The 12,500-nt window shown below is 43.7% G+C and overlaps 1 protein-coding gene across 7 annotated transcripts in view; it reads right to left on the bottom strand.

Annotated features, from left to right (window-relative positions):
* The window catches only part of LOC126993606 (uncharacterized), a 21,321-nt gene that overhangs the window by 1,873 nt on the left and 6,948 nt on the right, over nucleotides 1-12,500 (bottom strand). The window contains exons 2-6 of one of the 7 annotated variants that reach the window (XR_007748018.1): nucleotides 5,864-6,046; nucleotides 5,031-5,165; nucleotides 3,922-3,985; nucleotides 517-580; nucleotides 128-219 (exon numbers count right to left, since the gene is read on the bottom strand). Coding sequence is in view for 1 of the 7 variants with exons in the window: in XM_050852780.1 (XP_050708737.1) it covers nucleotides 8,746-9,132 (387 nt within the window). In the remaining 6 variants the exon portion in view is untranslated. Of the gene's footprint in view, nucleotides 1-127; nucleotides 220-516; nucleotides 581-3,921; nucleotides 3,986-4,121; nucleotides 4,179-5,030; nucleotides 5,166-5,863; nucleotides 6,047-7,574; nucleotides 9,133-12,500 lie in introns of those variants that run through there. The other 6 variants (XR_007748021.1, XR_007748020.1, XR_007748019.1 and 3 more) reach the window with 6 other exon arrangements.

Below are 12,500 nucleotides of genomic sequence, written 5' to 3'. Positions count from 1 at the left end.
AGCCAACACATATATATGAACAGGAATAAAACACCAACATAGACCAAACACAGACGCACCTAACCGCACTTTCGGAAACAGAATAACTGAAGAAACAGCGAGGATACAGGCAAAAAACACGGCTTACCTCAGTGGTTCGGCAGAATGGTAGCGAACCTCAGCGGTGCGCCCTTTGAAGTCCCACAAGACAAGCTGACCGCTCTCGTAGCCAATCAGGAGCTGCCGAGGGAACGCCGAGGTTAGTGCTTTATTGGGGGTAATAGAGGAAGCAATGGCGCATCTTTACGTATGTTCAAAAATAAAGTAACTCGTAAAACACCAAAGATACAGACAAAAACGTAAACATTTTGAGAGGCCCAGATGATGCGGCAATGAGAGGGTGAGAGAGAGAAATAGTAGTAGTAGTAGTAGTAGTAGTAGTAGTAGTAGTAGTAGTAGTAGTAGTAGTAGTAGTAGTAGTAGTAGTAGTAGTAGTAGTAGTAGTAGTAGTAGTAGTAGTAGTAGTAGTACACCCACCTTCCCAGGTTCCACAGGGCAGTCACTTAGATGGACCACAGCACCAGGATGGGTCTTGCGAGACCTGCAAATAGTAGTAGTAGTAGTAGTAGTAGGTGGGGGTAGCAGAAACTATCCATGTGGGGTGTCCAATACTAGTCTAACACCACTCCTAAAACCAATAGTCACACTCCTACTAGGCCTAGAGAAGGCAATGATGGTAGTAATAGTAGTAGTAGTTATAGTACCAATAGGTGGGATAGTAGAAACTATCCATGTGGGGTGTCAAATAGTCGCCTAACACCACTCCTAAAACCAATAGTCACACTCCTACTAGCCCCAGAGAAGGAAATGAAGGTAGTAGTAGAAATAGTAATAGTAGTAGTAGGCAGGGTAGCAGAAACTATCCATGTGGGGTGTCAAATAGTCGCCTAACACCACTCCTAAAACCAATAGTCACACTCCTACTAGGCCCAGAGAAGGCAATGATGGTAGTAGTAGTATCAGTAGTAGTAGTAATAGTAGCAATAGGTGGGGTAGTAGAAACTATCCATGTGGGGTGTCAAATAGTCGCCTAACACCACTCCTAAAACCAATAGTCACACTCCTACTGGCCCCAGAGAAGGCAATGATGGTAGTAGTAGTATCAGTAGTAGTAATAGTAGCAATAGGTGGGGTAGTAGAAACTATCCATGTGGGGTGTCAAATAGTCGCCTAACACCACTTCTAAAACCAATAGTCACACTCCTACTAGGCCCAGAGAAGGCAATGATGGTAGTAGTAGTATCAGTAGTAGTAGTAATAGTAGCAATAGGTGGGGTAGTAGAAACTATCCATGTGGGGTGTCAAATAGTCGCCTAACACCACTTCTAAAACCAATAGTCACACTCCTACTAGGCCCAGAGAAGGCAATGATGGTAGTAGTAGTAACAGTAGTAGTAGTAATAGTAGCAATAGGTGGGGTAGCAGAAACTATCCATGTGGGGTGTGAAATAGTCGCCTAACACCACTTCTAAAACCAATAGTCACACTCCTACTAGGCCCAGAGAAGGCAATGATGGCAGTAGCCGCGGTGCAGACGCGGCGCCGCGGAAGGGTTAAAGGTCAGTGGTGTATGTTTACATGTCGACGCGCTTATCAGGACCGTCTTCGCCCATATATTGGACCTACTAGGGTCAAAGGGTAATGCCTCCTAGGGTTAATGTAGGGTAACGCGGGGCTACGGGGTTAATGTGGTGGAGGCGTCGGCCATTCCTCGAGGCTTGAGTGTCAGCAGGGAACCGTCATCCCGACAGTGGGCTGAAAGGAGGACGAGGTAGAAGCAGGCTGGCGTTCATACCGTTAACACGGCGTTATTCACACCGTTAAGGACGAGGGCCGACGTCGCTGGCTCCGGAAAGGGACTTGGTGGAACTGGAAGGAGTAATCTGACTAACCCCGCAATGCGTACGTATCTCTTCCTCTGTTATCGTCTAGCGTCTAAGTATCTCCTGATGCCACAATATTGTAATACGTTTCCTTAGCGCCTAAGGCTCTTCTGCCTCCCACAAGGGTACAAGTACATTCCTGTTAACGACGAGTGGTAAGGGTTGTCCTGCCACGGAATATAAGGATAAGGTTTACATTCATGTTCATATGTCGGACTGTAGAGAGTTGCCCTGTCCCGGACAATGTAGAGATAAGGTGTATATATGTACAGTCGCGATATGAAGTGATGTCGCCCTCTCAAAATGTTTCGTACGGGAGCATTTGAAGGTGACGGAAGCGATGTGTATTTATTGTTTATGTTATAATGTTCCCTTTTAATGATAATCTATAATACATTGTGATGTAAAACACGGTAAAATAACATAGTAGTACCTGAATTACAATCATACATTCATTTGCTTTAAAAAATGCAACTGCGAATGTCATGTGTTGTCTTCAGTGCTGAAGACAACCTTGAAATGATTCAGCTCACGTCGTGTACTTATCTTTGCAACACAGTTGTTAGACGTTGTTCAGATTTAGGCCATATATATATATATATATATATATATATATATATATATATATATATATATATATATATATATATATATATATATATATATATATATATATATATATTCTGGGTCATTCCATGAACTGTCTTCTGCAGTTCTTAATACACACGCACAGTATGACACGAAGCGAATGGACAGTTCGTGGCATTACTTTGCGTTTTATTGATTAAGAAACGATCAACTAATAAGGTTTCACATTAAACACCTTTTATTCACTATGATGGCTTCTTATCATAAGCATGGGCGCTGAAATATATAGTAACATTGCTCAGTGACGATGATGAATGAAGAATGCCTTCACAGGGAGGGAGGGTTGCCATAATTATCTCAACTATCAAAATTCCGGACGCCTCTACGAACACTCGACCACAGCCTAATGTTTGGCAGCGCTGCGATTAGCCTACCCGCCCGACCACCACCTCCATTTCAAAGCCATATTTTCTTATTTCCCCGCCTTCCTCGATTATTCTATGGCACTTATAAGCTGTGGACATGTCCCACTGATCACCTCCAAGCATTAGAAGTCTACATGAAGCTTTTGGCATCGTTATATTGACCAAGAAAGGCAATGATGTTTGCGATCGGCGGCAAAGAGTGAGTTACAAAACACGACTATTCTGAGGCTATTTATTCTTATTTTTCCATCTCCGACTATCCCTCGGTAGTTATAGGCTGTGGGCATCTTCCCTTGATCACTATCATGCATTACAAGTCCACGGAAAGCTTTTGTTATCGTTATGTTGACCACGAAAGGCAAAAAGTGAGGCAGGGCTGAATAATAGGTGCGGGCGATGACGTCATCATCAAACGAGAGTATAAATTAAATCAATTACGTCATCCTAGTTTAGGATATCTACTAATTATGCATGTCCTATATATTGTGCATATGTTAGATTTAGTGTTGTCAACAATGATCATGAAAAGATAATTTTACTTTGAGTAATATGTCGATATTTGGACTTCATTTGACTCTTTCCTTGCTGAACGAAAACACTTTGTGGCAAAATATTTCGACAAGTCTTCGTAAGACATCATTGAATATTTCTTTTCTATTTTTTTTCTAGCTTGTAAAATATATTTAGTTAAGTTATGATGAAGATGCAGGAAAATAATGGTACTCTTGAAAATATATAACCATACTTGCGTGATCGAAAATAAACGTACACGGCGACATCACTTCATATCGCGACTGTACCTCACACTGTAATGTTTCATGATATCGGCTTGCAGGTTTGACCACTGTGCAATAAACGTGAAGTGACTTCCACGCAGCGGTTTCCCTCATCCTTGGCACTCACTCAACAAGCGCTGCTCACCGCGCTTACACTACTAGTAGTAGTAGTAGTAGTAGTAGTAGTAGTAGTAGTAGTAGTACACCCACCTTCCCAGGTTCCACAGGGCAGTCACTTAGATGGACCACAGCACCAGGATGGGTCTTGCGGGACCTGCAAATAGTAGTAGTAGTAGTAGTAGTAGTAGTAGTAGTAGTAGTAGTAGTAGTAGTAGTAGTAGTAGTAGTAGTAGTAGTAGTAGTAGTAGTAGTAGTAGTAGTAGTAGTAGTAGTAGTAGTAATAGTAGTAGTATTCCACAGGGCAGTCACTTAGATGGACCACAGCACCAGGATGGGTCTTGCGAGACCTGCAAATAGTAGTAGTAGTAGTAGTAGTAGTAGTAGTAGTAGTAGTAGTAGTAGTAGTAGTAGTAGTAGGTGGGGGTAGCAGAAACTATCCATGTGGGGTGTCCAATACTAGTCTAACACCACTCCTAAAACCAATAGTCACACTCCTACTAGGCCTAGAGAAGGCAATGATGGTAGTAATAGTAGTAGTAGTAATAGTACCAATAGGTGGGATAGTAGAAACTATCCATGTGGGGTGTCAAATAGTCGCCTAACACCACTCCTAAACACAATAGTCACACTCCTACTAGCCCCAGAGAAGGCAATGATGGTAGTAGTAGTAGTAGTAGTAGTAGTAATAGTAGCAATAGGTGGGGTAGTAGAAACTATCCATGTGGGGAGTCAAATAGTCACCTAACACCACTCCTAAACACAATAGTCACACTCCTACTAGCCCCAGAGAAGGCAATGATGGTAGTAGTAGTAATAGTAGCAATAGGTGGGGTAGTAGAAACTATCCGTGTGGGGTGTCAAATAGTCGCCTAACACCACTCCTAAACACAATAGTCACACTCCTACTAGCCCCAGAGAAGGCAATGATGGTAGTAGTAGTAGTAGTAGTAGTAGTAGTAGAAGTAATAGTAGCAATAGGTGGGGTAGTAGAAACTATCCGTGTGGGGTGTCAAATAGTCACCTAACACCACTCCTAAACACAATAGTCACACTCCTACTAGCCCCAGAGAAGGCAATGATGGTAGTAGTAGTAATAGTAGCAATAGGTGGGGTAGCAGAAACTATCCGTGTGGGGTGTCAAATAGTCGCCTAACACCACTCCTAAACACAATAGTCACACTCCTATTAGGCCTACTCACAGCTCAATAGCCTTGTTCCAGTTGATGGTGTAGCCGCTGAGGGTGAAGCTCTCAATGTTGACAATGTGGATGTTGCCGCGCTCCGTCCCAAGGTACAGCCAGCGACTTTGGAAGGGCAGGTGGAGCGTGGTGATCCTGGGGGGGGTTGGGTGGAAAAGAAGGTGCGTGGTGGAAATGGTGGAGTGTTTTCATTTTTCTTCCCTTCTGTTCTGTTCCGTTCCCTGACCTAACCTTCCCTTCCCATCCTGTCCTGTCCCATCCCTTCCCATCCTGTCCTGTCCCATCCCTTCCCTTTCCTTTCCTTCCTATCCCTTCCCATCCTGTCCTGTCCCATCCCTTCCCATCCTGTCCTGTCCCATCCCTTCCCTTTCCTTTCCTTCCTATCCCTTCCCATCCTGTCCTGTCCCATCCCTTCCCTTTCCTTTCCTTCCTATCCCTTCCCATCCTGTCCTGTCCCATCCCTTCCCTTCCCATCCTGTCCTGTCCCATCCCTTACCTTCCTTTACCTTCCCTAACCTACCTTCCCATCCTTCCATTCCCTCCTTTCCTTCCTTCCTTCCATTCCCAACCCTTCACTTCCTATCCTTCCTTCCATTCCCAACCCTTCACTTCCTGTCCCTTCCCTTCCGTTCCTTTCCCATTCCTTTCCTTCCGTTCCCTTCCTATCCCATCCCTTCCGTTCCTTTCCTATCCCTTCCTATCCCATCCCTTCCCTTCTGTTCCATTCCGTTCCCTTCCCACTCCCATCCCTTCCCTTCTTATCCCATCCTTTCCCTTCCAATTGCTTCCCATACCACCCCTTCCATTCCCATCCCATCCCATCCCTTCCTCACCTCTCCCTCTGGAACTTGAGTGAGTGTACAATCTGCGGTGTCTTCTGCTGTATATTCCACAGGTGCAAAGAATCATCCCCTGTGGCGCTGACCAGGCCGCCCTCGTTGATCAGGAAGGCCAGGCACACCACCGCCGGGTCGCCCTCGTGCTTCACATGGACGTCCACCCCGGGCCGACCGATGCTATGGGGTCAGTCAAGGATGCCGCGGAAATGGGAGTGGGTGGGTGTCGGAAATGGGCCGTGTGAAGTGTTGAACAGTGGGTTAATGGAGTCAGTAAATTGTGTGAGGGGGGTTTGAGGTGGCTACGGAGGGGGTATGGGGGAGGTATGGTGACCGAGGAAATGGGTCGTGTGGGGTGTCGCATAGTGGGTTAATGGAGTCAGTAAATTGTGTGAGGAGGGTTTGAGGTGGCTACGGAGGGGGTATGGGGATGGGGGGTATGGTGAGTGAGGAAATGGGAGTGGGTGGGTATCGGAAATGGGCCATGTGGAGTGTCAAACAGTGGGTTAATGGGGCTAATAAATTGTGTGAGGGGGGTTAGAGGTGGCTATGGAGAGGGGTATGGTGACCGAGGAAATGGGAGTGGGTGGGTGTCAGAAATGGGTCATATGGGGTGTCGCATAGTGGGTTAATGGGGCCAGCAAATTGTGTGAGGGGGATTAGAGGTGGCTACGGAGAGGGGTATGGGGGGGGGTATGGTGACCGAGGAAATAGGAGTGGGTGGGTAACAGAAATGGGCTGTGTGGAGTTTCGAACAGTGGGTTAATGGGGTCAGTAAATTGTGTGAGGGAGGTTAGAGGTGGCTACGGACAGGGGTATGGGGGGTACGGTGACCGTGGAAATGGGAGTGGGTGGGTCTCAGAAATAGGTCGTGTAGGATGTTGAACAGTGGGTTAGTGGGGTCAGTAAATTGTGTGAGGGGGGTTAGAAGTGGCTACGGAGGGGGTATGGGGGTATGGTGAGTGAGGAAATGGGAGTGGGTGGGTAACGGAAATGGGCCATGTGGAGTGTCAAAGAGTGGGTTAATGGGGCCAATAAATTGTGTGAGGGGGGTTAGGGGTGGCTACGGAGAGGGGTATGGTGACCGAGGAAATGGGAGTGGGTGGGTGTCGGAAATGGGTCATATGGGGTGTCGCACAGTGGGTTAATGGGGCCAGTAAATTGTGTGAGGGGGATTAGAGGTGGCTACGGAGAGGGGTATGGTGACCGAGGAAATGGGAGTGGGTGGGTAACAGAAATGGGCCGTGTGGAGTGTCGAACAGTGGGTTAATGGGGCCAGTAAATTGTGTGAGGGAGGTTAGAGGTGGCTACGGACAGGGGTATGGGGGGTACGGTGACCGTGGAAATGGGAGTGGGTGGGTCTCAGAAATAGGTCGTGTAGGATGTTGAACAGTGGGTTAGTGGGGTCAGTAAATTGTGTGAAGGGGGTTAGAGATGGCTATGGAGGGGAGTATGAGGGGTATGGTGACCGAGGAAATGGGAGTCGGTGGGGGTCGGAAATGGGCGGTGTGGGGTGTCGTATAGTGGGTTAAGGGGGTCAGTAAATTATGTGAGAGGGGTTAGAAGTGGCTACGGAGGGGGTATGGGGGTATGGTGACCAAGGAAATGGGAGTGGGTGCATGTCGGAAATGGGTCATATGGGGTGTCGCATAGTGGGTTAAGGGGGTCAGTAAATTGTGTGAGGTGGGTAAGAGGTGGCTACGGCGGGGGGATGGGGGGTATGGTGACCGAGGAAATGGGAGTGGGTGGGTGACGGAAATGGGCCGTGTGAGGTGTCGTATAGTGGGTTAGTGGGGTCAGTAAATTGTGTGAGGGGGGTTAGAGGTGGCTACGGAGAGAGGTATGAGGGAGGGTATGGTGACCGAGGAAATGGGAGTGGGTGGGTAACGAAAAAGGGCCGTGAGGGGTGTTGAATGGTGGGTTAGTGGGGTCAGTAAATTGTGTGAGGGGGTTTGAGCTGGCTACGGAAAGAGTATGGGGGGTATGGTGAACGAGGAAATGGGAGTTGGTGCATGTTGGAAAAGGGGCATGTGGGGTGTCGAATTGTGGGTTAAGGGGGTCAGTAAATTGTGTGAGGTGGGTAAGAGGTGGCTACGGAGGGGGTATGGGGGGTACGGTGAACGAGGAAATGGGAGTGGGTGCATGTCGGAAATGGGTCATGTGGGGTGTCGCATAGTGGGTTAGTGGGGCCAGTAAATTGTGTGAAGGGGGTTAGAGGTGGCTACGGACGGGGTATGGGGGGGTATGGTGAGTGAGGATATGGGAGTGGGTGGGTAACGGAAATGGGCCATGTGGAGTGTCGAACAGTGGGTTAATGGGGCCAGTAAATTGTGTGAAGGGGGTTAGAGATGGCTACGGAGGGGGGTATGGGGGGTATGGTGACCGAGGAAATGGGAGTGGGTGGGTGTCGGAAATAGGCCGAGTGAGGTGTTGTATAGTGGGTTAATGGGGTCAGTAAATTGCGTGAGGGGGGTTAAAAGTGGCTACGGAGGGGGGTATGAGGGGGGGTATGGAGAGTGAGGAAATGGGAGTGGGTGGGTGATGGAAATGGGCCGTGTGGGGTGTTAAACAGTGGGTTAATGGGGTCAGTAAATTGCGTGAGGGGGGTTAGTGGTGGCTACAGAAAGGGTATGGGGGGTATGGTGAACGAGGATATGGGACTGGGTGCGTGTCGGATATGGGTCATGTGGGGTGTCGAACAGTGGGTTAATGGGGTTAGTAAATTGTGTGAGGGGGGTTAAAAGTAGCTACAGAGGGGGGTATGGGGGTGTATGGTGAAGGAGGATATGGGAGTGGGTGCGTGTCGGAAATGGGTCATGTAGGGTGTTGAATGGTGGGTTAATGGGGTCAGTAAATTGTGTGAGGGGATTAAGAGGTGGCTACGGGGAGAGGGGGAGGGGTAGAAACACCCACACACATACATACATACACACATACATACACACACACACACACACACACACCCGGCTGAAGCTGGAGGCTGGGGCTTGCGTGGCGGCCAGGTGCCAGTGACTGCCGTTGCTGGTGCTGGTGATGCTGCTGATGGTGCTGACGCTGCTGCTGGTGCTGTTGGTGCTGCTGGCGCTCCTGATGGTGCTGGTGATGCTGATGGTGATGGTGGTGTCGTCCGTGTCGAGGCGGCTGGGGCGTGGGGTGGTGTGGACAACACTCGCTCTCCCCTCCCCGCGCACCGACCTGGTGGCTCGCGGCTGTCCTCGGCCCCACCTGCTGCTTCGTCCCCCCAACGCAAGGAAATCAAGAAAATCCTGCGAAGCGGCACCAAGAAATAGATTCACAACGTTAAGTAATTTAGTACATAATAACTCACAATTCCACTACAACAACTAACAATGATTCTACTACTACTACTACTACTACATCTACTACTACTACTACTACTACTACTAACTACTATTACTACTACTATCTACTACTACTACTACTACTACTACTACTACTACTACTACTACTACTACTACCACCACTACTACTACTACTACTACTACTACTATTTTTATGGTTACAACAACAACAAATACTACTACTACTACTACTACTACTACTACTACTACTACTACTACTACTATTTTTATGGTTACAACAACAACAAATACTACTACTACTACTACTACTACTACTACTACTACTACTACTTCCACTACTACTACTACTACTTCCACTACTACTACTACTACTACTACTACTTCCACTACTACTACTACTACTTCCACTACTACTACTAACGATAATATGCCTCCACCAATAGATTATATTTTCCCTTTTGCCTCTATTAACAATGAAGATTTGTTGCATTGTTTTAATGTCAATAATACACAAAATCAAGACCTACATGCTTTCCATCCACTTAGTGTAGAAGATAGAAATTATAATAACGATCTTGATGTAACTCAGTTTTATTTAAGAGCAAGAAATTTAAATTTTTCTAAATCTGAATATATTTATCTGGATAGCTTTCCTTTTTCTACTAATAATAGTGAATTATATTTATTAACACTGAATATTAGATCCATCTCATCGAATTTCCAATACTTTGTAGACACTGTCCTTTCGTGCCAAACTAAATTTGATGTCATAGGATTAACAGAAACCCGCTTAGATGTAGATATTTCTCCACTGTACAGACTACCGGAATATGAAATGTTCACTAATAACAGAAACAGGTTTGGTGGGGGAGTGGCCATTTATATCTCTAGTAAGTACAAATCTTCTGTGATCAATGAATTTTCTAAATTGGAACCTTTTATGGAATGTTTGGGAATCGAAGCAATATGTAATGCTAATACCTATTTATTTCTTTGTATTTACAGACCACCTCAAAGCAGTATAAATAATTTTCACAATTCACTTAATGAAATCTTATCCTAATTAAAGATAAAAATTACAAGGAGGTTTTTGTGTTTGGAGACTTAAACATAGATTTATTACAATGTAATAATGACAATGTGCAGGATTTAATTAATATAATGTACAGCTATTCTTTATTTCCTCTAACTACCTTGCCTACTCGAGTAACTTCAACTTCATCCACGTTAATTGATCATGTTTGGTCATCTCAGATTGAAAGTAATACTGCCAATTATATATTAAAGACAGATATCAGTGACCACTACCCAGTAATCTCTGTATTTAAATGTGATAAATATCGTCATCCTTCTCCCACTTACGTAACTAAAAGAATATTTAATCAGGACTCCTTGAAAAATTTAGTAATAGTCTCTCACAAACTAATTGGAGTGACACATTAAATTGTATATGTGCTAATGAGGCCTACAACTTATTTTACAGTAAATTTAAAACATGTTTTGATAAGTGTTTTCCGGAAAGAAAAATTAAATTTAGTTTTAAAAGGAACGTAGTCCACACATTACTCTAGCTCTCAAGAATAGTATTAGAAAAACATCGACTTGAAAAACTAGCTCATAAATGGCCTTTAACGTTTAAGGAGCCTTATAGAATATATAGAAATAAATTAACGTCACTTTTAAAATTAGCCAAGAAGAAGTATAACCAAGAGCAGTTACTTAATAGCCAAGGTAATCCAAAACAACACTGGAGATCCATTAATACTATTCTTGGTAGATGCACAGGTGCTAAACATACAGTTATTGAATTAAAGCCACATTGTACTGACATTTCTGAAACATTTAATGACCATTTTTGAAGGCTGGGGGGCTAGATCATGATATAGTAGGGGATGAATATATGACATATTTACACAACTCACCTAATTACTCGGTATACTTATCACCAGCTACACAGATAGAAATTGAAAACTTTCTTAAGACATTAAAAGGTACATCATCTGGTTTTGATGAAATTTCTCCCTTGGTCGTAAGACAAACTGCCAGCATAATTTCCTTGCCATTAACACATAGTTAACCTCACATTAAAGAAAGGAGTTTTCCGGACGAACTTAAGAAAGCTAAAATTATTCCATTGTTTAAGTCAGATAATAGAGATGATGTCAATAACTACAGACCTATATCAGTTCTTCCTGTGTTCAGTAAAGTCTTTGAAAAAGTGATATGCACTCGTCTTGTAAATTTCATTGAGAAAAATAATTTATTTTCGAATTGTCAGCATGGTTTTAGACTAGGGCGCTCTACTGAGTCGGCCATATTTCAGTTTACCAATAATGTGTATAAATATCTGGAAAAGAAACATTATTTAGTTGGAATTTTTAGATCTTTCTAAGGCTTTCGATTCGCTATGTCATAAAATTCTATTAAGTAAACTTAGTAATTTTGGGATTCAGGGAGTTCCTTTAGAATTATTCAAAATTATTTAACAAATCGATTTCAAGCTGTTTACTGTAATTCTAAATATTCTTCTTTCAAGCCTATCAAAATGGGTGTACCGCAAGGATCTATCCTAGGACCTATACTTTTCTCATCTATATTAATGATATTGTCAATGCTAGTAATAAATTTAAGTATACCATTTATGCTGACGACACTAATTTACTATTAGATGATAAAAATATAAATAGTTTGCATATAAACATTAATAATGAGCTCAATTCAATTAATATGTGGCTTAAACATAATAAGTTAAGGTTAAATATCACTAAAACAAAATACATTATCTTTCAAAACCGATCAGTCACTACTAACATGCCACCTATAACACTTGAAGGAAAAGTACTTGAACGAGTTTCTTATACTAAGTTTTTGGGCGTTGTCATAGATCAAAATATCAATTGGAAATACCAAATTAATTCTGTTGCAAATAAACTATCTAGGATATGTGGCATACTGTATCGAATAAGAAATAGCCTTACACAAGAAGCACTTATCAGTATTTATTATACACTTTGTTACCCGCATCTCATTTATTGTGTATCTGTGTGGGCGTGTACGTGGCCTTCCTTTCTTAAAAATCTTCAGGTTTCTCAAAATAAGATATTTAGGTGTATGTTTTACATGAACAAGTTTGATTCCACACATAACGTATTTTCCACACATAGATTTCTTAATTTTAAAAACATTCATTGTTATTTTCTACTATTATTTATTTATAAAAACCTCGCACTGATGCATGGAACTCATCCTTTTCAAGTTATTAATACAGTGCATAATACGCGCAGGAACAATATAAATCTTATCTCTCCACA

The sequence above is a fragment of the Eriocheir sinensis genome, unplaced genomic scaffold (assembly GCF_024679095.1).
Source record: "Eriocheir sinensis breed Jianghai 21 unplaced genomic scaffold, ASM2467909v1 Scaffold640, whole genome shotgun sequence".
NCBI lineage: Eukaryota > Metazoa > Arthropoda > Malacostraca > Decapoda > Varunidae > Eriocheir > Eriocheir sinensis.
Note: the sequence above shows the minus strand (reverse complement) of the source record. Positions and strands in the feature narration are given on the sequence as shown.